The following is a 23,672-nucleotide window of genomic DNA, read 5'->3' on the forward strand; positions in this document are numbered from 1 at the left end:
GCTGACTGATGGCCTGGGAAACCGAAGTCTCTCTGTACACTTCCTTCCAAGAAGAACTGATGTGGATTTGATAAATTGTAAACTTTTCTCCTCTCAATTTTCATCAGCATATTGATAAGATGGAACAAGCTAAAATACTTTAAAATATTTGCATTTCTACTGCACTTGTTAATGCTTAATAGAATAATGTAATTCTTTGTAGTTATTTTAACTTGCAAACTATTATTTATAAGCTTTTTTAATTTTTAATCACAGAAACTCAATCAGGTTCAAGGATATGGACCTCACTGAGGACAAATGATTTTTGAATACTGAGAACTTTTCTTCAGTGTTTCTGCATCTATTGTTGAGAGGCTTTATAATTCCAGTGCTAGCGAAGCAAATTAAGGAGAATGACAGCTTAGTGTTATAAAATGTAGGTAGGTAAATAAAACATACTGAGGACAGAAGTCTGTCAACACATCTTCCTTAGGTGCTTCAAGAAATACAGACACTGGAAATGAATTTTAGGTTATGAAAGTGGGTACACGTTCCTTCCATGAGCCTGTTTGTTAGCATTTCTTCTATATATTTAACCTCCTGAAAGGTGTGTGTATATATATATATTTCCTTCATGGTGCTAGTCATACCATAGATAACTTTAAATTCTCTCCTTATTCTCTCAGCTTGTATTTAAATGATTCCAACCCTGTTTATATACATATTTTCTGTTTACCCTGCTTTTGTGCTGTTCTGCTGCTGTTCCCATCCTATCTCACCACCACCTGGTCCTGTACTTTCTGCATGTCCTTTTCTATGTGTCCTTGTCAGACTGCTCCCTTATGCCTGGGAGTAACAGGAGGAGCACAGCACATGTGGGATCTAGCATCTCCCCTCCCAGTGCTGGTGTCTGGCAGTGCTTCTCAGAGGAGAACTGAGGCTATTCTTGCTGAGCTTTAAAACCATGGAGCAAAGAATTCAGCAACATATGAACGCCTGAGAGGACAACCTTCAACCTGGCATTTTGTTGAAGTTACAAGCAGCATTTTAGAGCAGAAAGTCTTAATTTTACCCGTAGACAGCATGATCAGTGTTTGTAAATGCAACCGCCATCTTGCTCTGCTGACCCAAGTCACATGTGGAGGATCCAAGTGGAGGTCACTGAGTGTCTCCGGTTTGTCACTTTGTGCAGCTCAGCTGAGAAACAGAGGAAGAAGTAGTTCTGTCTTTATAACAGGTAGAAAGCGAAACAATATCTCTTCAATGGTTCTTACTAGCAAAATAGCTTTCTAATGAGAGCAAGAAAAAGACCTCAAGTTTATGAAATAGTTGAAAGTATTTTTTCCATATATGCTGCAGTTGTCCACCATTATCTGCACAAGAATGTTCAGTTGTTCACTACTGTCCTTATGACCATAACTGCAAACACTGAAACTTCAAGGGTTAAGGTGCTCTTGGCTCCTGGGCCACAAGGGAAGACATGGGTGAGGGTTTCACTCCAGGCTTCACCTGGCTTATCACCCTTGAGCCAAATGCCACCAAACCCTAGTTTCCTAACAAGTACTTCAACACAAATCCAAGTCCCCTTATTTTTGAAAGGTTCTACTCTAATTTCCAAACATCCTGTATTGATCATGCTTTAAACCCAGGTCTGTTTGTGCAACTGTAAGTTAATGCAATTTTAAATAGTAGCCTTCAACTTCAGATAATGAAAGTTACTTGCAATCTGACTCTCTTCAAGGTCTAAATAAACGTGTGTTACACCATTACACAATGCACTCAAGAACATTGTTTTCCTCTAGTTTAGAAGAGTTGTAGAAGGGCCATTAGCCTTTCCACCTCTTTTCAGTGTGGTTGCAAAACCAGCTAACAAATATCCTGGCAGCAAATATTTCTTCTCCTGCTTACACTCATTGTTCTAAGGAAAAGCTGTAAATAAATGTAAAATGTATGACTAACTTTTACCTTGTATTTGTAGCAGTGGTAGGATATTGCAGCATTAGGTACTGGTGTTTTTCCACCATGTATGGTCTCCTAGAAAAGAACAGAGGAATAATATAATTAAACTTAAAAATTAAAAATAAAAAGTATAAGGGAGGTACTGGTCAGTCTCTACAAGATAAGGTAGCCCTACCACCCTATGTCATGTCCTGTCAGTTACCGTACTCACAAAGTCAAATTTGAGCTCAAGTTTCTGATGAACAAAGGGACTTGTTTTCATCAGCTTTTCCAGAAAAATCAGGAAGCCACTAAAAGATGTTTATTTGTTGTAATCTAAGGTCAATTTCTTTACCTGTGGTAGGGATTTGTGGAGGAGTGGAGGGAGGTAATAATATTTCTAAGATGAAGCATCTATTAAATTACACAGTTATTAGAGGATATCACTCTAGATCAGAGATCCCCTCTGAAATTAATATCCATCATTTTTATGGCCAGACAACCCCCCCAATGTTAATTACATACTGTAATTAATAACAATTGTATTAAACCTATTATATGATACACAACCCTCTTGCTTCAGAAGATACTGAATTTTTGTGACCTTTTAACTTTCACTAAGATCTCGATTTTCAAAATCTGCTTTTATAACATTTGCAAAGTGAAAATATTTTCTGAATTGCAAGATCCTACTGTTAGATTGCTTATCTGTTATTACAAATAATAAAGACAAAAAAAAAAAACCACTAAAAAAACTTAAAAATGAAAAAGACTAACCTGGATTTTTCTGGGTCTCCTCACTATATACCACTGATACAATAATGAACAGGGACAATTTATTGCATTCCTTCTTTTGCCCGGCCTCCTCTCTCTTCATTAAAAACAAACAAACAAAATTTTCCATTAATACACGTAAATGCAAAAGTTGGATCTCTCACAAAAAAATAGACCAATTAAAAAAAACAAAAACAAAGAAATTGAAAGCATTTTAAACGTTATTTGAGAGTTTAAATTGATACGGTTACACACACATACACAAAATGCTAGCTAAAAGAACAAGATAGTCTGGGGATGCTTTTCTGCAGAATAGAAAATACCAATCATGTAACCTTCTACTGAATATGTACACCAGTAGTTAAAAATTGTTATACCTTCACCAGGCTTTTAATTAATTACTACACATGAATCCCATGAGATACAAATGAATTACAAATAGATCTGTAGAATATGGCTTTTACTGGGGAATTATTTCTTCTAGGCATGGTGGGTGACACTGGATTGTGTATTTTCTGAAGCTCATGATAGGAGGTAAACGTCCAAGCAAAAGAACATGGACACCATTGTTTAACAAGAAGACAGGAAACTAGCAGATGTTTCCTTGATATCTTCAGATTTACACATGAGCAGTAAGTTGAGACTTTGGGCACAGAAAAAGGAGGGCCACCTCAGAATGGCATAAGAGGAACGGTAGAGTATAGAAAGAGAAGAGCTGAGTATGACATTATAGGGAGAGAGTTTTTATGAAAATAACTGAAAATTGTTGTTTGCTTACCTGAATTGTTTCTGTTCTTGGAGTGAACCATAGACATTAACGTGCTGTCTAGCAGTTCTTTGACTTGATGAGTTTTCATTTTTAAACAACATGCGTGTGTTTGGTTGGGTTTTTCTAATACTAATGGCTTAAGCAGAAAGAAATTGTACTCGGCAACCTAGCTTAGATGCTTTGCTTTTTGATGTAGTAAAAATTAGCTTTTGACACAAAAAATGTTGTGTTTTTTGACTGGATAAAAAGCACTTAAGTGTCTTGAAGTATAAATCTGTTTACAGATAGATGATATATTATGATAAGTCATTATTTGGAAGATTTTACATATTAATGATTTTAGTAAGAACCTTTTATAATCATATTGTAAACATAGATGTGATGGGAATAAATCATTGATTAACCAAAGGAATAGGATACTCTAAAGATAGTTGGAGGTCTATGTAAATTAATTTGTTAATTTGTTTCAGATAATAAATTAGCTTGTTGGTAAAGTGATTTTTATTTTGGGGTTTCTCCAATATGATGTTGTTTTATGCCATTTAATCATCTCACTTTAACAAAAAACCTGTATGTTTGAAATACAAAAATTGTTAACAAGGTTTACTTGTTAAAATATTAATTATTACAATTCAAGAAGTAGAGGTAGTTTTAAGTAAACCTTAAAAATTTCTCTGGCAGATGCAGCGCAACATGTCAGAGTCAAACCTAAGAAAAGTAAAAGGTATTACTTTAGTCTTACCTTTTCTCAAGGTAACCTGAAAGTGAGATTTTTTTGTCGCGGCATGATCTATTCCCTTCCCATTTGAAAATTTTGGTGAAAATGGCATTATTGTCATAGGTTTCCAAGGAAGCTATTGTGTAAAGCAGTTTCAGACTTTGAAATCTATGCAGCTTGCTACTGGGCATACTTTTCCCATTTCCACAACCCTGTCCATTCTCAGATCAGTTGAAGTGTTGTGTGTGATGCTGAATGTGAACCGTCTGCTGCCAAAAGTATTCCCTCATCTTCTGTGTCTGAACATCCTAAAGCTTTTCTGCTCGACAGGGCTTGAAATGACCACATGGACAGATCCCATTTCTTCCCCAGGCAGGCTAAGGACAAGAGATGACAATGCCCAGAGTTAAGTCTAGGTTCAGACGGTCTCCCTGCACAGAGCCAGTTGTGGGGGAGGAGGAGAAGGAAACGGGTAGTATAAAGTAAAAGTTTTTATGCCTGCGTTTTAAATTCAGTACTTTCGTTTTTCCCTCAGGTTGAGAGAAAATGAGCCCACAATGAGAATGAGCCCAGGACTTCCCCACTGCAAGGTGAGTGAGTGACAATTTGCTACTCATGGTCTTTGACTGAGATTCTACTGCCCAAATCAGCTACTCAAACTGAGTGGCAGTGGAAGTACTTTCTGAAAAGACTGTTCTGGATCTTAGGGGTTTTGAGTCATAGTCTGACTTTGTGGTTTCAGCAGAAAAATAGCTTTTCTTTGACTTGATTGAACTTCCAATCTTACCTCCACCCCCAAGATAGTGTGTGCTTTGTCAGTGGTTTGGGAGATGGACAGGCAGCCTTCTGCAGCGGTCATAGTTTCATGAGAGAATGTGATATTTTAGCAAAAAATGCAATATTTAATATTTTATATACATTTTATATGTTTATCAAGATCAAAGACAATGTTTATCAGTGTTTTATAGTTTCTGATTTAACTAAGAAAATTAGTTGCAACTGGCACTGTAAATTTTTTTTTGTAAAGAAAGTTAAATGCGGATGCTAAACATATCAATGCGTGCTTCAATATGATACAGTGCAAGCCCTATAATTCTAGGAGATAGGCAAATCCCAACACCTTAATTGCTCCAGTAAAATCAGCCTCTGTTCATCTCCTTTAACACAGAAATTACTAAATAATTAGAAATGCTTCCATTATGAAGCCAAAGGCAATTTTTAACCAATATCTGAAGCCAAACCTTGGAATTTTCCTCTAGTCTTCACAAAGACCCAGTGCACAGAGACAGTCTGTTGTGACCATTGAATTCTGAGCTGTTCCCAACCCTCCAAAATAGAGAGAAACATATCAACTTAAGCACATTTTAATTAAGTTAATCACCTTCTACATTTGGAATTTTCTTAAGGATAAAAATATACCATAATATGATTCGTTTAGATTTTCTGAGATAGAATAATATCAGAAATTGCATAAACGTGAAGCGTAGGTTGTTTCATTGTCTCCATACTCTCAGGTGCCTGAAACATCATTCTTTAAAATTCACAGATTGTGAGGCGATACAGGTTGCATTTTCTGTCATTCCAGTTCCCATTGGTGTGCATCTCTACACATTTTTCTGTCCCTTTGCCATTAGGCTCATATTGGTGCCAATTGGTGTAATTCAGAGGTGTGCCATTCATATACTCAAATTGTCCTGAAGTCTCACTCTCTTTAATGCCCAAATAAGCATAACTGTTATACTGTTCCACAATCGCCATAACAGCTTTGTTCTCCTCCTTATTCATGGGAGTTGCAAGAGTTCCTCCAGTCTTTTCACAGGATTCTAGAGCAGATGAAAATATCACTTTCTTCCCATTGCTGGCAAGTATTTTCTGTCCTGCTTTTGTTATTTTCCCATTCAAAGTAAGTGCTAAAACACAAAAAGAAAAGAGCTAGTTAGCTTTCTTATTTCTTGTGCCATATTAATGAGAAAGCAAAGACAGAAATCAAGATGATGAAGAGGAAATTAAAAGTTGTAAGAGGAACAGAGGAGGGAATGGATGAGGGCAAGAATGAAAGTGAAGGGAGGAATAAAGATATTCAGAGTTTTACGAGTTCAATAGGTGTCCAATAAGTATATTGCTATGCTGCTTCTGACCACAGATGGTCTCCTCCAAGACAAGGATGTCGTGCTAACAGTTACTATGTACAGTATCATCTCTAATAGCTGTGTGTTCTCCCTAAAGAGGATCAATTTTGTTTCAAATTTGAGCAAAGGAAACATAGAGAAACGATCATTGTTTTTGTGAACTCAGTACACAAAACTTTTTCTACCATCTTTAATAACTTCATTGCTGGTACATAGAAATGCTAGCAATAGGGTACAAGGCTGAGAAGTTCCAATGAATCCATGTAGAAAGTGCAACATCATTTGCAATATATATATATATGCGTGTGTGTGTGTGTGTATATATAAACCAAATCCAAAAAAAAAAACCACCATTAAGTGTTCCTGAGAACTCTGCATTTTATTCTCCTACTAAGAAAGTACCTTTCTTTACTTTGGTTCTTATCTCATGTTCACTACTGGAGTATACTTAAGTATATCTTGTCTTACAGTTGAAACATGAATGACTTTGTAAAATCCAAAGTATTATTCCAGGTTGTCTCATGAACAACCTTTATGTTTCTTACTGGACATCTATTTGTACTGAGCATTATTATAGCATCTAAGTAAATTCAACTAATTCTGAACGATCTTAATAGATAACTAACTGCACAATTATTGTTTTAAAGATAACATAGAAAAAACAGATCTTATTCTATGCTGTCAATAGTGGGAGTAAGGATTTTAAGATTTAGCTCTAGTCAACCTCTCTGAAGCCAAAAATTAGTATGTGGCAATACAGAAAATGAACACAGGCCCTACAGTATTCCTAGAACAGCTCATTGGTGTCTCACATCAAGTTCTAGTTTTGGAATATAGGACCATTTTTCAAGTGTGATTTCTTTTATACAAGTCTCAGTTCTATAATTAATTTTGCCCATTACATTTGAAAATGATTGATAGCTGAAAAAGTAAAAATGGAAAAATTACCTCCTTCAAGTCTGGAAAGTCGTTGTCTGAAATTCTCTAAAACATTGTTGAATTCAGTGTCAAGCGAAATAGGTAGACCTAAACAGAGAAACAGAAGTTATATAAGCAAGAAAAACTAGGTTCTGCTGATAAGAACTATTAATTGGATAAGACATAGCTATTTTCCAAAACTAGCTAGTGCATGATGTATTTTAACATTGCATGGGGTAAAACAAATATTTCCCAATACTTTGTCACTTTTTTGCTAATCTGTATTAAACAAAAAAATAAATCCCTCTGAAATGCTCATAAATTCACTTCTGCATAGAGAAGGCCTAATAAAACTACAAAAGAAATACCTTTTTTTTTTTTTTTTTTAATCTAGCTTGAGGTCTTATGTGTGTCATGCCTATGAAAGTGTAAAGATCATAAGATAAAGTATTTGCCTATGTCTTTGCCAGGGATAATTTTTCATTCTCATAATTGTTACTGAACAGGCACAAGAGATATTTTTGAGAGGGAGCAATTCCTGTGGCATTAAACAAAATTCAGCCTATATAATTTTCTTTTTATTCTGCTGAATGGATGCTTTGTGTATTTACAGTGGGATCTTATTTTAATTGGAACTGTAAATGCTGATATAGGTGGGTTTCCACATAGGTGGAGTGAAATACAGAGTCCATCCAGCACTGGATGTTTAAGATGGGAACTGACTGTACAGGTAGAAACTTATTTCATACAAATTTCCACTGGTAACAAAGGTCCTACATGTAGTACAAAATTACTGATATACTTCTGTGATGGTGTTCCCATTATTCACAACTGAAACTAATGGGAATGTAGAAGCATGAAAGATGTTGCATCTGAGTTGCAGTGTTCCAACACTTATATGCTGTGCTTCACAGCCAGTGAAAAATAACATTACACCCAATAGAGAGAGTTATTTGTCTGACAAAACATTATATAGAGATCAGCCTTTTTCACTTGGTATTGCAATATCCCCTTTTTCTCATTTTTTACCTTGCAGCCCTGTGGGCACTTGAGGTTCAGGAAGCCTTTCTCTTCCAAAAGGCCACATTGGGCCTAGAACAGGTTCTGGAAAAGAGAAGCATAATTATATATATATAATTTATATAATGGGTGCATATTTGGGGAATTTCAGTATACGATAGAACTTAAATGTAACAAATTGCAGTTTGAGATTATGAATAACTTTGTTAGCACTTTAACCCTGATAATGGACCTGGAGAAAATATTTCCATATAGAAATAAAATTACCCAGTGCGAATTATATGCCTTACCAGACTACTTTTGCACATACCATCTTTGAATACTATAGAAACATACTAGGCACCTTTTAATTACACTTTAAAATGCATATCAGGATAACATTTTATTTATAAAAAAGAAGAAAAAGAAAGCTTCTATGCTTTTGTTATGTAATATGTAGCACTGGAAAGGCAATATGAACTAGAAAGGTTTATTTACTTGTTTGTAAGTATTTCTATGTTTAAGCATTGATAAACTGCATTTCCCCTCTTCTCCCAGAAGAGAGACGAGCGCTAGCTTTTAGAAAAAAATTAAACTGACCATTTACTCCATTTGTTCTTTCCCTCTTCTGCCTACCACGACCACTTCCTTGAGGACACATGTCCTTCTATGTTAGCTGCTTTTATTCATTCAGCCTTCATGACAAGGATTTTTTCCCCAAATTATGTTTGTTGCAGGCTGAAAGTATGGGCCAAAAGGTCAGGTAGAAAATCTCTCTCTGTATTTATTGGAACTGGAAATACGTAGACATTTAAATAAACCTACTATTGCCTTATTTTGTCTGAATGAAAAGACATCATAAAGAGTTTTTTCCTTACTGAAGACTTACAGTTAGTACATATGTATTACAATGAAGACGATCACTATTCTTACTTAGTAGTTGAAGTAGTCCACCAACTCCAGGGATATCGGATAGCTCAGGAAGTCCTGGACAGTTGAATGCATGGCAAGGCACTAGCAAAGCAGCTGCTGCTGTGAGCATGCAGAATGAGTAAGACATCATGGTTGTCCAGGGCAGCTGTAAGAAAATGCACATATTAGTCAGGCAGTGATTCTGTAAGAAATGTAGGCATTGGCTTATATAATTGATTTTTTTTTTTGTCTCTTCTTGAAATTTGCATTCTTGCCTTGTTCAAATAAGGTGTAGTTTGAGGTATAAGACTCGTTTTGCTACCATTGCATAGCTTATACACAAAATTGTTTCTAGACTGATACAGATTGCTATACTTATGTCTCCACTATTCCCAAAGGTGTAACTGTCATTCTGTAATATCTTCTTTTTTTGATATCACTGACTATTTGTAGGATTAATCCTTGAGAAACGAGCTCAGATATAAAACTGTTCAAGCTTAAGACATTACTTGTCTGTTAGGCCTATAATCATTCAATGAAACATAGATGTATATGCCACCAACCTGAAAGGTGCAATCTGTTACAGTGGTTCTTGTGATATTTTGGAGCTAGTTAGCAATCTCTTTAAGCACAATATTGTTTAGGGACATTTATTTGAAATAAGTTTTACACAAGGGAAAAGTTTCATAGCTCTAGTGACATTCCTATCTTGTTTTGAACAAAATTCCACAAGCTTAAAAATGTCAGTTAGTCTTGCAGAAAATTCATGTTTGCTGGTTGGCAACAGGCCCATTCATCATATTTCAGCTTATTTCTCCTTTCAGGTGTAACATTAAGTAGGGTTATAATCTTGGTGCTGAGATATGAGTAAAAAGCACTCTGAAACTACAGACAATGGCTTTACAATGCAGCTGCTGGGTATGCAGCATTGTCTAATGCTGTGTGGTTATAAAACCTGAAATGATGAAATATAAGACACCATGGCATGGAGATATCCAGTTATTATATGAAAAGCAGAATCAGAATCTCAGTTTATTATTAGCACCATTTATTAAATGGATACTCTAAAACTGGATTGAGCTTTAAAAATAAGAAATATGGCTTCATCTGCAGGACTGACTTTATTGTAAAAGGCTTTTGACATTATCCTAGATCTGCATCAATAGTGATTATATTTAAGGGCAAAGCCCACTTGTTCATCTAGAGGCATGTCTAATTAAACTCAGCTCAATGGGACATGCCCCCAAACATAATATTTATGTCATAAATTTCAGCCTTAAGATGCATATAGAACTGTTTGAGCAATCCTGTCTGTCTCTCATTGCCAGGAATATCCATCCTAATGAGTACATTTCAAATCCACCTGAGAACATACATGCAACATTAAAAGCACTGTTAAGTTGCATGTATTGAATCTGAGGTGGGATTCCTCCTGGGAATACCAGCTGCTTTAGGCTTTTTTTTTTGTGGTTGGAACTAGATGATCTTTAAGGTTCCTTCCAACCTGAGCCATTCTATGACTCCACAGAGCAGATTATTAAAGTCCCTATCAGAAGCCTACCTTAGGTGGCTAGGCATACTTATGTCCCTGAGATAAGGAAATGCAATTACAACAGGTACATTTCCTCTGGTGCTGATCATTCAGGGAATTACATTTAAATGGACTATTGCACCCAGCTCATAATTGGATCATGATGCAGAGTCAGAGTTCTGATTAGTTAAATAACAAAATGGAAAAACAGTTCTTTGGTTTTAATCCAGTTTGAATGACCTTCATCTGTAACTACAATCTGGTGTCCTACAGGCATCTCTGCATCTCGTAAAATTACTAACATAAGAAAAGTGAAAAACTAAACAAAACCAAACAAAAACCCACCACCTGTTAAAGGGAAATTTAATTTTAAAATAAATATGACCACAGAAATGAAAAGGAACAGGTTTGCCTTCTACCTGAAGTTCCTTGTGATTTATGAGAAGCAAATTCAACTTACCTTTCTGCTTCAAAGTGAAATGAAAGAGCAGCTTTCACAAGTCCCCTTTATATAGTGTGGTGCTTGTTAAATGACACTGCTGAAGTGGAGACTGGATAATCAGAGCACAAATGAGACTTTTTAGTTTTGCTTAAACACTTTTTATGCGAATACTGAGAACAATTTTAAGGGCTGATAAATTTAACTTTCTATTCTTATAAAAAAAAAGTTCAATTTTCTATTTTTAATGGAGAAAAAGCAATTAATCTAACAGATAACTCCAGATTTGTACACCCATGCAAAAGTTATAAAAATATAAAGAAACCTTCAATTAATCTAATTACTGCAAAGATATTATTACAATTGTTTTTCTTACCTGAAAAAAGAGCAGAAATGACATGTGGCCATGTTTTAACAAACAAGTTGAAGAGTTTTTAGTGTCCTTTTCTTTCCTTTAAAAAAAAAAAAAAGCTTATAAAAGATCTATGTTTAAGTCTTTCCTGATATGCAGCAAAGGTTTGAATGCAGGTTAGTCATTTTTATAAAACCTCTAATCCCACTGGTTGAAATTATGGTAGACGAAAAAAACTGCTGTTAAGTGTATAAAATGTAGGTTAGATAGTACCCAGTAGGTAAAATGACTTGCTTGTGAATGCTGCTGTGGTTTGTGAATGGCACAGATATAGGGTAATTCAGCACAAGACATTGGCAGTTCTGTTTGTGAATGGCTGCAGACCTCTGGGGTACCTACAGCTCTGAGAAATTTGTGTAGCTGCAAGATAAGATTAAACTCAATGAATCTAGATTTTGTGAAGCAATATTTTAAATGATAAAGTGCCCAAGTTCTTGGGAATCTAACTTACCAGAACACGATCTCGTATAGATCCAGTTTCCAGGCAACTACAACAGTTGTATTGGTTAATACTGATCTGTGGTGCTACCCACATACATCTCCATGCATATGCATGCAATTTTAATATATGAACAACTTTATAAATCTTTGCAGGTTAGTGCTACTTTTTCCACTGAACAGTTTGTACTTCACAAAATTAAATACAGAATTTCAAAATTAAGCAGGGAAGTCAATGAGACCCCCCCACCAGGTACACACCATCTCTGTTCATTCAGGAAAGCGTGGCATAAGCAAAACAAGGTCTGTAATGGCATAAGATGTATAAAAAAATGACAAATTTTGTACCCCCCCTCCCCCAATTAATATGAATTTCAGAACAATTCTTCTACAATGAGCCAGATTGTGCTTGCACAAATAAGCTGATAAGACATTGAAACATCATCCACCATGAATGATTACTTAGTCATTAGATTTACTTTGTGAAGTAACAGAGAATTAAGCAAAATAAATACACTGAAGAATAAGGCGGAAAGAAAGTAAATATTTTTTTTTTCAGCAACCTGGCAACCTGTAGAATAGCTAAAAGGCTCAGTATTCTGAAATCTACAGGTAAGCTTATGTGGCAATGGCTGAAGATTTTTAACAGGGTAACACCCACAAAACTCAGCCAGCATACCTGAGTGATTTCAGTGGAACCCGGATACTAAATCCTTCTTTCTGTCTTAAATAGAACAATAAGATTCCTTCTGAGGTCCCCTAACACAAGAATTATGCTGCATTTTTGATGCCAGAAAATAAACCTAAGCCCCACAAAGGCCTGTTCAACTGTTAGCAAAGGAGAATTTTGAAAAAAGATGGAATATGATTTTTAAAGATGCTGTGTATCCAGAAAGACTGCTGCTTCTTATAGCAGCAGTTCATTCAACCCTCAAAATAAAGCAGTTTGACAACTAATAACTTCTAAGGTGCTTTCAAAACCAAAACAAATTTCTTTTAGATAGCCTTCAAACCTCTAATTTTCTGAAAACAAGGTGAACTCTCCATTTTGCTCAGTTCACTGTTTTGAAAGGAGCTGATTACTAACGATGTTATCATAGCCTGATCTACATAAAGCTATACAGCACTCTTTCACATAAAACAATGTTGTGTAGCCATGCTAGTTTATTTTAGCAACCTGTGACACATTAATCTTAAATGTGTTACTGTGCTGCAAGCTCCTGATATCAGCTGTCTTAGCTTGTCCTTGGCACAGCATCTGCATGGCAAGCAGGTATGGTCAATTCTCCATCTTCACCCTGTTCAAAGCAACATTCATGCTTGATATTTGTCTAGTATTTTCTCTGCAACCTATCTGCTCTGCTGCTACTGATCTTAAAATAGGCCAGACTTAGGTGCCCAAACCCAGTTTAAGACTCGTTAGTTATCAACTTAGGCCCGCATCAGAAATACAGGAACTAAACCTACGCCACCTACTAAGTAATGAAACAGTCCAATGGGTAAGTGCTCCCTGCTCCCCAGCTGCGGCAAGTCCAAACAATAAACAGGGGAAGGTCAACCGTATCCTTGTCTTTGGAAAATAAGAAACACTGATAAAATCATATTTATACTAGTTTACAGTGCATTGATATAGAAACAGGATGAAAAAAGTAGAGATTACAGTACCTTACTATACCTCTAGTAAGGAAATAATCCAAATTCTGCTGCTGGTAGGGCTTAAAACGTATCATTGCTGTGTACTCTAGCCTCATGCCACTTTAATTGGAAGATAAGCATCTCAGATGTAGAATGTAATTGCTGATGAGACGTATTTATATTTATAAACACAGTATCACAGACATGCTGTCATCTTAATAATACACTGTCATCTGGGGGGATGGATCCCAGGGCAGAGATTTCTAGGTCCAAGTGTGTAAGCAGGTGGATGAAGGAGGAGAGTGAACTGCTGAATACAGATAATGAGGTTCCTAAAGATAGGACAGTAGCCATAGGGAGCAGAGCTTGGGTGAGTGGGTTTTAAGAGCTGGTTTCATCAGAGTGTACCAAACAGGCCTTGCCTAGCACTGTGCTTGTAAATTAGAAAAAACTTTAGCTTAAGACAAAAAAGAATGCCTTTAAGCAATTTGATGAAGAAAAAAAAAGTCATCCCTTTCAATCTATTTTCTGTTCTAGGAAAAGTAAATTGAACCTGTATTATCAAGGAAAGGGGCGTCTGGGTTTTCTACAGCTTTTGTGAAAAAAAGCAGGCACAGTTCTTTCCAGTAAAAAAGTATATAACCTTAAAACTATGTTAACAGAAGAAACACTTGACCTTTGTTTTCAGATTATACCTGGTTGCTTCTTTCTCATACACCTGAAGCCACTGATTTAAACTACAGATTCAAAGCCAGCATACTAGAGAACATCGATAGTTCCTCAGTAAGTTGCAATAATTGACTTTATTCCCTGGAAAAAAATAATTAAGTAGTCTGGGGGAAAGGCACACTAACGATGTATTAGAGCTTATTTCTTTGTCCATGACGTGGGAGGTGATAGCCTTTAAGGCCTCCTCTGCCTCCAGAAGGAACATGTTTTAAGAGGCTCTACTCAATGTAAAAGTTGGAACACCTAGAAATACACCTGCAATATGGGTCAAAATTTGGAGCTTTTTAGAGCTACAGGAAATTGAGAGAATGGCTAAAGAATATTTAAGAACAGTTAGGAAATGGCAAATCATCCTTTTATTTTGATCCTCATAGCAGATAAAACTCTGACATAGTCATTTCATGGTAGAGACTGAGGTGCCAAGAAACTAGGCACAAGAATAAAGCGATGAGTCAAAAAGCTAAGTTATGAAGAACCAAGGGAAACGAGGCTGCCTTCTGCTCTGACTATTGGGTCCCTATCATGATGGCATGAGCTAAGTCTGAGGAGTCCTATTCCTGAAATAACAGTCCTGAGCCTGAGGACTTTTAATGGACAAATTCCTATAGATATCAAAAGGAATTTCTCTCAGGAACAAGCAGAGAAGGACTCTCAGGCCTAGCCCATGCTGCGTACAGATTTATGTTTTGGAATACGATGTCTGAACCTTCAACAGTTACTGAGACCTTACACGTAACCTTTTGGCCATTTTCCACAAGCCAGACCAGGGAGTACACAAATCAGGAAGAACAGGGATGTAAGAAAACACCTATCACAAAGGCAACCTGAAAAGTATTTAAACATCAAGTTGATTTTCTCCTGATCTTCTGAAAAAGTGTTTATAGGAACTTATCAATATCTACAGAAATAAAGCCTCCAGAACTAGCACTTAAATAACTAAATTTTATGAAGAGCACATATGTAAACAGCAGGGACTATATATATATATGTATATTTTAAAATGTAGATTTCATGTTAATTTGTGTGGGAATACTAATTCCCGGAGAATAGTGGAGCTACAGCTTCTTGTAGTTGAAACAAACAAAAGTCCTGTACGAAGAATAGACAAAATGCCTGAAAACAACTATTGCTCATCATTCCTGCAGCCTCACCTTCCTCACCTGTGATCACTGATCAGGTTTTGCAGTTAGTATGACAAAATGTCATTAATGATTAGGCAGGACACATACTCTCCCCTTCTCCCTTACTATATTCTTTCTCCAAGTTTAGTAAAAAATTAACTGTCCAATCTAATCTATAAGTCAGCTTCTGTCTTGTCCCTTCACAAGCAAACAAGCAAAACCCCAGAAATGATCTCACTCAGACGTCACAACCTAACAATGATTTCTTGAAAGTCTGTACCTTTAGAGTTTCTGTAGCTGTGAAACAGGTAGCTTAGAGAGGTGCAATCCCTAAGATCATTGTGGAAGCCAGCTTTTCTTTTTTAATCTCAAAGTATCAGTTTTCTGTCCCTTAGGCCATATTACTAGCTTTGTAATTCCTCCTTGCATCTTCCTTGCTAAGCATATAACCCTGCTTTGGGAATACTGCACAACGCTATGGGAGATGATTCCTAATACTTGTTCAACAACACGACAGAAATACCCACTGCAATGACAATCAGTAGTGTCATGATGGAATAAATATTGTCTGTCTTTACTGGAAATAATACAAAGAATAAATAATCACAGGGCTGTTTTGTCATGTTGTGTTCCCATGGAGATGAACTATACCTCCTCTAAAAAGAGGTAATAAGAAGCATTTTTTGCTTGAACAGCCACTGGCCAAGATTGCCTTGGAAACATATGCTCGTAATTCATATCTTGTTCTTATAAGCAGCCACCTGGCCCTTGTTGTCAATTTAAAATAAAGATAATCTAGTCTGCAGATAGCAAGAAAAAAACAAACCTTTTTAAGCTGTTGTTATGCTATTATTGCTGGGAAATGGCTCATTTAATGTCTCACTGATAAGTGTTACAACATATATATCCAAAAGCACTGCCAAAATTTTATTTGTGATTGAAAGTCAAAGTCCTTGGGAGAAACGTGTTGTTGAAAACACATGGCAGAAAATATAGAATTATAAGTGAAAATAATAAACTCACCAAGCTGCTGTTCAGGTCTGACGGTCACAGTAAAATGAAGCTGCTTTGCACCTTACTGAGGGGATCCCAACCGATAATGAATTTCCAGGAAATGCCACATTTCATGGTTGTTATCTTGCTATAAGCTGAAAACAAAGACAAAATAAGTATTACAGATGCTCATTTTTGCACAGAACTTTTTAGGAGACGGAACACAAAACTGTATGTTTTAGCTAATTGTGTTGTTTGATGCATATAGCATTTAATATATTGAATCTGTTTCATTTGTAACAGTACATTTTAGACTCTCATTAGTGCACAAGTACAGAGGGACACTTGTTATCTTTGTGATAGGTGATAGATATTAAGGCACGTCATCATCTCATTTTCCAAGAAACACAGAGCTATGGAGCACCTTACCAGGCTGGTGACACACAGCTCTGAGTCCCTCCAGTGCCTGCAAGTCAGCGTGGCGGCTTTGTCCTTCACCTCTGGAGGACCAGATCTCACTACCCAGAGGCAGGAGGGATGTGACAGTGGCAGCAAGTGATGCTTTGGGGCCCCATCACTTCCTGCCTTGGAGCAGTACTGTAACAGTGCAGGCACATGGCCCTACTTATGACGACTGTATCTTCCACTGATAAATCCCTGGCAGCTCCAAACCAGCCATGCTGGGTGCTGCTGGCAGCACAGCCAGAGCTGTGTGATGCCAAGGAAAGGCCGTGGACTTAAGTGCCCAAGGAAGCATGTTAATTTCCTCATCTTTTACTAGTACTTGAGCTGACCTGAAACTATGTAAGAAACAGTTATTAGAGAGACTTCAGTGTAGAAATATTCTTGGAAAATTCCTCTAAAGGATGAAGAGAAAATAAAGGCTTAGCTACAGACATATATTTATTAAAACCCTTTTTCTTTCACCCTGAGCATCCCCTGACTGTAGCTGGTTATCCAGGACACAATAATCTGGAGCCAAAGTACTATAGAGAGTTATTTTGTATTTTTTGCAGTAATTTTGTTTATTACTAAGTTTTAAAAAATCTTAGACTAAAAGGGTTATTGATAGAAAGGTGCTTATAGTTTTATTCTTTAATTACAAGCCAATTTCTTTGCCGAGTTCTCTGAAAGCTTTTGCAAGCCAAACTCTTAATGAAAATAAACATAGTTTGTTGAAATGCTATTTTGCTATATAGTGAGATTTGACCAAAACTATTCATATACAAACAGAGATAATAAAGAGGATGCAATTGTAAAAGTAAATAGGTTGAAAATGAGCAGATTCTCTCAAGAAAAGTATAGCTATTTAAAGACCAAAGTATCTTTGTTTGCAATACCTGTTACATTACTTCAGCATATGTTTTGAGATGCTCCCTGAAGAGTGAGGAATCACATTTTCACCACCTAGACATAAAAACAGCAAAAATTGAGCACAGAACTCTTCACATCCTAAATAGAAGCTTAAAACCTATGCCTGATGCCCTAATAAGAAATGTGACCTCTCCAAGCAAACATTTGCCATGCTTACATCCTTAGATCATCATTGCTAAAGCTATACTCTTGCTATACCATTCTGATTATTATGCTGTTATTATAATCTTGGCTATACTGAGGTCTTTTGTTCTGATTGTAAAATGTTAACACCGATCCCCAAAATCAGAAAGATTAACGCAATGAACCATATATATCCATTCATTCATGAGGATTAGAAGACTGCTGCAATGTAACTGAAATTGAAGCAGATGAAACTACAGCATTTTAAACAGCATTGCATCATCCAGTAGTATTTTTTCTTTGTTTGCTTCTATGAATATTTCAGTAAAATATCTACAAGGAACAGAGCAAAACAGTGGCAAGTTCTTGAATTTTTAGATTTTAACCATAAAAATGTATTTTTTATACTGAACAGAATGATTCAGGTCATACTATATAAGGTAGGAATATGCAAATTACTTTGAGTCTAAAATGAAACAGCGCACTTCTAAAAATGTAATTTTCAGTGACCTTCAAAGGCAATTGGATACTTAACTGCCCTTTAGAAACTTCCTTGGGCATATAAGTTGAGAAGAAAGGAAAAACTCAGAGGATGAAGCTTTGAGAAATCAGTGGGAGGAAATTCTTTCCTCTAATCAGATATTGAGAGGGAAAAAAGGTGGGCTATTCAATCGCTGGTCGGGATAACAGACACTACTGTTAGTGTTTTCCTTACGCTGCGGCACAAGCCATTGCAACCTTTAGCACAAACTGCATTAAGAAATACATACCCATCTGTTTTATTTCGGCTGTGCAGTATATTTTCTTTTTTAGCTAGCTAATTAAAACCCCCTGGAGTTCATCTAAGTAGACAAAAAACAAGGAACAGATGAAGACCAGCGAAATAGAAAGAAAACAAAAGGGAACAAACAGAGTCCTAAAACCTCAGATTCTCTCTGGAGAGAAATGGGAGATCTGAATACTGCTCGAGGCCAGTACAATTCAAACTGAAACAGTTTAGTAGGTTCTTAAAACACAGCAGATTTAGCTTGCGTGACAAATCAGAGAGAATGTTTAATAACCTTGAGAACTGTAATAACCATGAGTGCCAACTACTTAACTAATAAAGTATAATTTTGTTATTCCATGAGGGTCACTTCTTACAATCTTTATAGCAGCCTTATATGAGATTTTGAAGATTAAATATTGTTTTTCTTAGTAAAACAAGAGAAACTTTATGAAATTATTAATAACCATCTGAGCTACCTGTTGATTTTTTTAAATTTGTTTTGGCGTTCACTGCTTTGAGGAATCATTCTGTGAGTTTGGCATGGAGAAGTCCAGCCCCCATGTGTTTAAGCAGCTCACCACCTGGCTAAGGAGCAGTTGTCCTGTTCTTACTGGCCAACCCGAACTACAGCCCGGCCTAGAGATTTCAGATCCATTCTGCAAAGCGTGACAAATGTATACATACCTGTACAATAGACTGCATATATCTCCATACCTTTTCCATCTGAAAGGCAAAACACAAAGAGCAAGTTCTGCTCATTGTCTCTCAGCTCCTGAAGTGCCATACCATGCAGCCACATAACCATTATCTTGTTCAAATATTATCTCTGCAGCAGTGACTATAAAAGATGTTACAGATTGCTGGCCTATCCATGCTATTCAGGAAATATAAACAGCAGCACAGCTATGGGTACCTTTGTTCATTGGCTGTTTTATTCCCATTCATTTTAGCAGAGATGTGAACTTTCTAACATGTGCTGAATTCAATCAAGCCTTTTCACACGTCGCAAGTACAGTGAGGTTTACCTGAAGTCTAGACCAATATTGTCAGATACATACACAAAATCACTGAGGCAGCTGTTGTCCTGTTAATAATATTTTCAATTCTTTTGCCTTTTTCCACATCTCTCCCATCTCCTGAAGTTCTCAGTGGTTTTTCACATCTATCAGCAGCCAAATATTTGCTTGTTTTCTGAATATTCTTCTGTATGCTCACGAGAGGGAAGCAGGTTGTAGTATTGCCTCTGTAAAAGCAAGCTATGATATCTTATAACCTCTGGTTTGTGAGGGAATGCACTCCAACAGAGCTATCTGGAACATCAGCAGCTGGCAGGCAGGAAAATAGTTGTCAGGAGTGGGTACCTACAAAAGAGTGCTTCAAATATGCTTGTTAGTAGTCTCATTGCTTGTCTGTCTTACCAGACTGTCTCAGGGGATCAAGCTAGAAAAATAGGTATAGCACAGGGTTTTCATAACTGTGCCTTTTCAGAGTGTGTTCACACGCCCTCGGGGCTAGACTGTGCAGTTGCAGCTGTGCGCACTTTGCACAAAGGAAGAAATACCTTGGGACTGAAGAGAGGGTGCAGCCCCTAGGCATGAGGGCTTAATGGCACTCCGCAGGGGCTCAGCCTCCTCCCTGTGACTCAGTCCTGCGCAGAGCCCAGCCTACTGAGTACACCGAGTGCCGCTTTCAAACGGCCAGTCCATTTCCACTGTTACCTTGGGCAATCATCTAAAGCTGAAGTGGATTTTTAAGTATTAACTTCTAAAAATTAGTATTCAAAACCTGCAGAGAACAATCGTACTTCTTGCAGTACCAGTGTTACCATGCAAGCGGTACACTGCATTTCTTTCCACCTTTTATGTTCTTTTATCTTTCCAAAATAACATACTGTGCCACTGTAACAGAGATAAATGATTCAAACTATTACACTTTCCTACAACTCACACAATTTCCTAGAATAAATGCTAAATTCAGAATTATTCTGAGAGCATTAGACAAAGATAAACTTCAGGGCTGCAGCATACAAAACCAGTGGAGAGCTCCCAGTAACTCGAGACAAAGGGTAGTATACAATATTCAGTGAACTAACACATAATACACTTAAGCACTATAGACACATCAGAAACATCTCTTTAATAGCTTTTACAACTGCTGTTGCGCAAAGAGCTGGCAGCTTTTCTTGCCACGCTATTCCTGACACTTAATCCCTATTTGTTAAAAATACAGATTCTGCCTTAATTACAGACTTTAAAACATGATATTAAAAGGCAATAAATATTTTCACCTCATTTGTAGAACTTTTCAATTGAAAGGCTTTTAAGCTTTGGTAGCTTCTTTTTTCTCTCTCTCATTTTTTTTCTCCCCACTGTTAAGTATGCAAGCTAGAGATGGTCTTTACTTTTGAAAAGGAAAGGTGCAATTCTCCAGATGCTGGCAATTGCAACTCTAAACTAAATAACAGGTACTAGAAGCAGTACTAGAATAACAGCACACAGAGGGCAATCTGGGGCTTCAAGATAATATTTGCTTTACTAGTTTTTGATGCACAAATACGTGATTTACTTAGCAGGATTAGGAAGTAGTATTAATACCCCTTGTTTTCATCGTAGCTGGTAACAAAAGGTAAAATGGTAAAGAGGTTTAAAAAAGCATCCTTTTTTCCTCCTCCTTTTCTCTTTTCCTATCTTTGCCTTGCTTTCGTAGATACATATAGCTGTTTAGCAAGGGTAGAGACTGCATGAGGGGGATAGAAGGGTTAAAATGTTTTGGTCTGTAAGCAAAGCAGCATTGTGCAAACTGCTTCTCAGTGGGATACCCTTGCACAGGTGCCATTGGATCCATAAAGTGCAAGGTAGGAGATAATGAAGTACTCATTATTATGCTACTCAAGAGGTTTCAAGATTTCCAAGTAAATTTCAACTGCTGTGGCCACCTCAGTTTGTAGTAGTTGAACATCCCTTGTTTACATCAAAAACATGGTTGGGAATAATTTTTGAGGTGGCTGGAAGCACGCAGAGCCTTTTCTTGTGTACATCTCAAGCACAAGGTTAAGGTGGCCAAGAGCAGTAGTCCACCAAGTGCAGATGGGAGAGGGAGGAAAGGTGCAGAGCTCTGACCCCAAGAAAGCACAGAAAGCCTGATGGGAAAAGCTGCAAGGTGACAGCAGAACCCTGGTTTACTCCCTCCTTACCCTTCTCATTTCCTTGATGGGAACAGCTCTGAACGTTTTTCAAGTACAGGCTCTCTGCAATTAGACACCTAAATGTGGGTTGACTACTTCTGTCATGTTTTGTAAACAGTCCAGGGTAAATTCCAGCTGCCTGAAGTTTTGTCTGTACTCAAACTCTCCAGGACTGGAGGAGGATGCCAGCCAGTTACACGCTGTGGAGTTTTCCTCCCGCTGCAAAGCCGCCTTGTGCAGGATGAATGCACAAACTCAGCTCTGTGGGACAAACTGTGCTGCTAGCTTTAGACATAAACAAACCAGAAAAAAAACAGAGGGCCAGGAAACAGGCTTCGCACCAGTCTGCCCTGCAGCACTGATATAAACAGCGCAAGCTACCAATGCCTGAAACATCACTAGGGTCACAGACCATAAAAAGGGGATGTTAACTGCAGGTGCCTGAGGATAAGATCATTCACTAGAGTGAGTACAAAGGATCCAGTGCTGCTGCAACTGCTGAGAGGTTTGGCAGAGAGTTTAAAAGAGATTTGAAACTGCACTTAGGTTTCCAGACTCTCCTGCATTACTTCTTTTCTTGGATGTTATTGGCCAAACTACAATCCAAGAATTATTTTTCTTTCCTTATGTTGGCAAGCCCTAGGCTAAAGAGCCATATTGATAGTACTAAAGCCACAGGCTTCCCGGCATAACTCTTCTCTGCACATTTCACACAAGAAGGTGATGCCTTCTTCCATAGCAGGAAACAAGCCAAAGGATAAGGCATGTTTCTCCTCTGCTCTGAGCATAAATTATCCACTCCTCCCCCACATTTATAGTTTATGATTAAAAAGGAAAGCAGTAAGTACAAGTTGCTACTGATTGAAATAGTTTCCTGTTTCCATCTTGTAGTTCCCACAGAAAATTGCCACTTGAAAAATGAAAAGAAGGAAAAGAGCTTTTCAGAAATCATGTTTTTTCACAGGTGACAGGATAGCTTTTCCTAAGCCTATACTTAGCCTAAAATTGTGCTATGTTTTAGAAAGATAAGCCCAGCAGCTGATTAACAAATGCTACTCTCGTCTTGAATTACTTAGAAGCTCTGTAGAGGTCATATTAGCACCAAATGAGATGGTTCTAATCAGGGGCATAACAGCAAATACAGATTGGTTTCTAATTAATGCAAAATTAAGTGGTCGTCGGGGATGCTGATTTAAGCCTCTAGAAAAACAATTTCAAACTCCCTTTTTGCTGTTCAGCATCTATTAAAGAACAGTGTTCCTAAAGAAAGAATGGTGTCCCTAACATGGGTGGTGAGAAAGGTCGGAACTGAGGGCACATCTGAGAGTATCTCACTGAGTTTAAAAGCTTCAAATAATATAACTTAAGCCAAAGAACTCAATAACTCAAAAATGGTCTGACTAGATGTTTACTTCAAGCAACAAATTCAAAAACTACATCTCAGACTTCCTATACACATTCTCCTGAAGGCTATATACACCTCTCACATACACAACCTAGTAATAAGGATAGTTATCTAATAACTTTGGACCGTATGCAACTGAGCCTACCTACAACATGAATATTCACCCTCTCCACTTCAATGAACTTCTTGAGTATTTTTAGCATAAAAATATTTTTGCACTTACCTGAAAACAGTTTTTCAGTCTGTAGAGATCCCATCTGAATAACATGTAGTGCTGTCCAAATGCAAATAATCAATATAAGGTCAGAAGAAGCTTCATAAAATTCAAACAAGTGTATTAGAAATTCAATGGGCAAAATCATGTAAAAATTAGTCTAAATTAC

The 23,672-nt window shown here is 37.1% G+C and overlaps 2 protein-coding genes and 1 long non-coding RNA gene across 5 annotated transcripts in view; 1 reads left to right on the forward strand and 2 right to left on the reverse strand.

Moving 5' to 3' along the window:
- Window positions 1-23,672, forward strand: part of LOC136791208 (uncharacterized) — a 102,684-nt gene that overhangs the window by 9,955 nt on the left and 69,057 nt on the right. For both annotated transcript variants that reach the window (XR_010832677.1, XR_010832676.1), the window contains exon 2: window positions 4,714-4,768. This is a non-coding gene — a long non-coding RNA (uncharacterized lncRNA). The remainder of the gene's footprint in view (window positions 1-4,713; window positions 4,769-23,672) is intronic.
- On the reverse strand, window positions 5,527-11,537 carry LOC106032431 (pulmonary surfactant-associated protein A1-like). Of its 2 annotated transcripts, XM_067000155.1 has the most exons (6): window positions 11,483-11,537; window positions 11,128-11,218; window positions 9,158-9,302; window positions 8,255-8,329; window positions 7,256-7,333; window positions 5,527-6,088 (listed from the first exon to the last, which is right to left on the reverse strand). In XM_067000155.1, exons 3-6 carry the CDS (start codon window positions 9,285-9,287, stop codon window positions 5,712-5,714), a joined length of 660 nt encoding a protein of 219 aa, XP_066856256.1. In that variant the 5' UTR covers window positions 9,288-9,302; window positions 11,128-11,218; window positions 11,483-11,537; the 3' UTR covers window positions 5,527-5,711. The 2 variants fall into 2 exon arrangements, with proteins under 2 accessions (XP_066856256.1, XP_013030820.3); XM_013175366.3 differs by lacking the exons at window positions 11,128-11,218; window positions 11,483-11,537 and having other exon boundaries at window positions 9,158-9,335.
- The window catches only part of MBL (mannose-binding lectin), a 52,264-nt gene continuing 45,055 nt past the window's right edge, over window positions 16,464-23,672 (reverse strand). The window contains exons 6-7 of the transcript XR_010832672.1: window positions 17,775-23,563; window positions 16,464-16,589 (exon numbers count right to left, since the gene is read on the reverse strand). The gene's annotated coding sequence lies outside the window, so the exon portion shown is untranslated. The remainder of the gene's footprint in view (window positions 16,590-17,774; window positions 23,564-23,672) is intronic.

Source organism: Anser cygnoides, chromosome 7 (assembly GCF_040182565.1).
Source record: "Anser cygnoides isolate HZ-2024a breed goose chromosome 7, Taihu_goose_T2T_genome, whole genome shotgun sequence".
NCBI classification, from domain to species: Eukaryota; Metazoa; Chordata; class Aves; order Anseriformes; family Anatidae; genus Anser; species Anser cygnoides.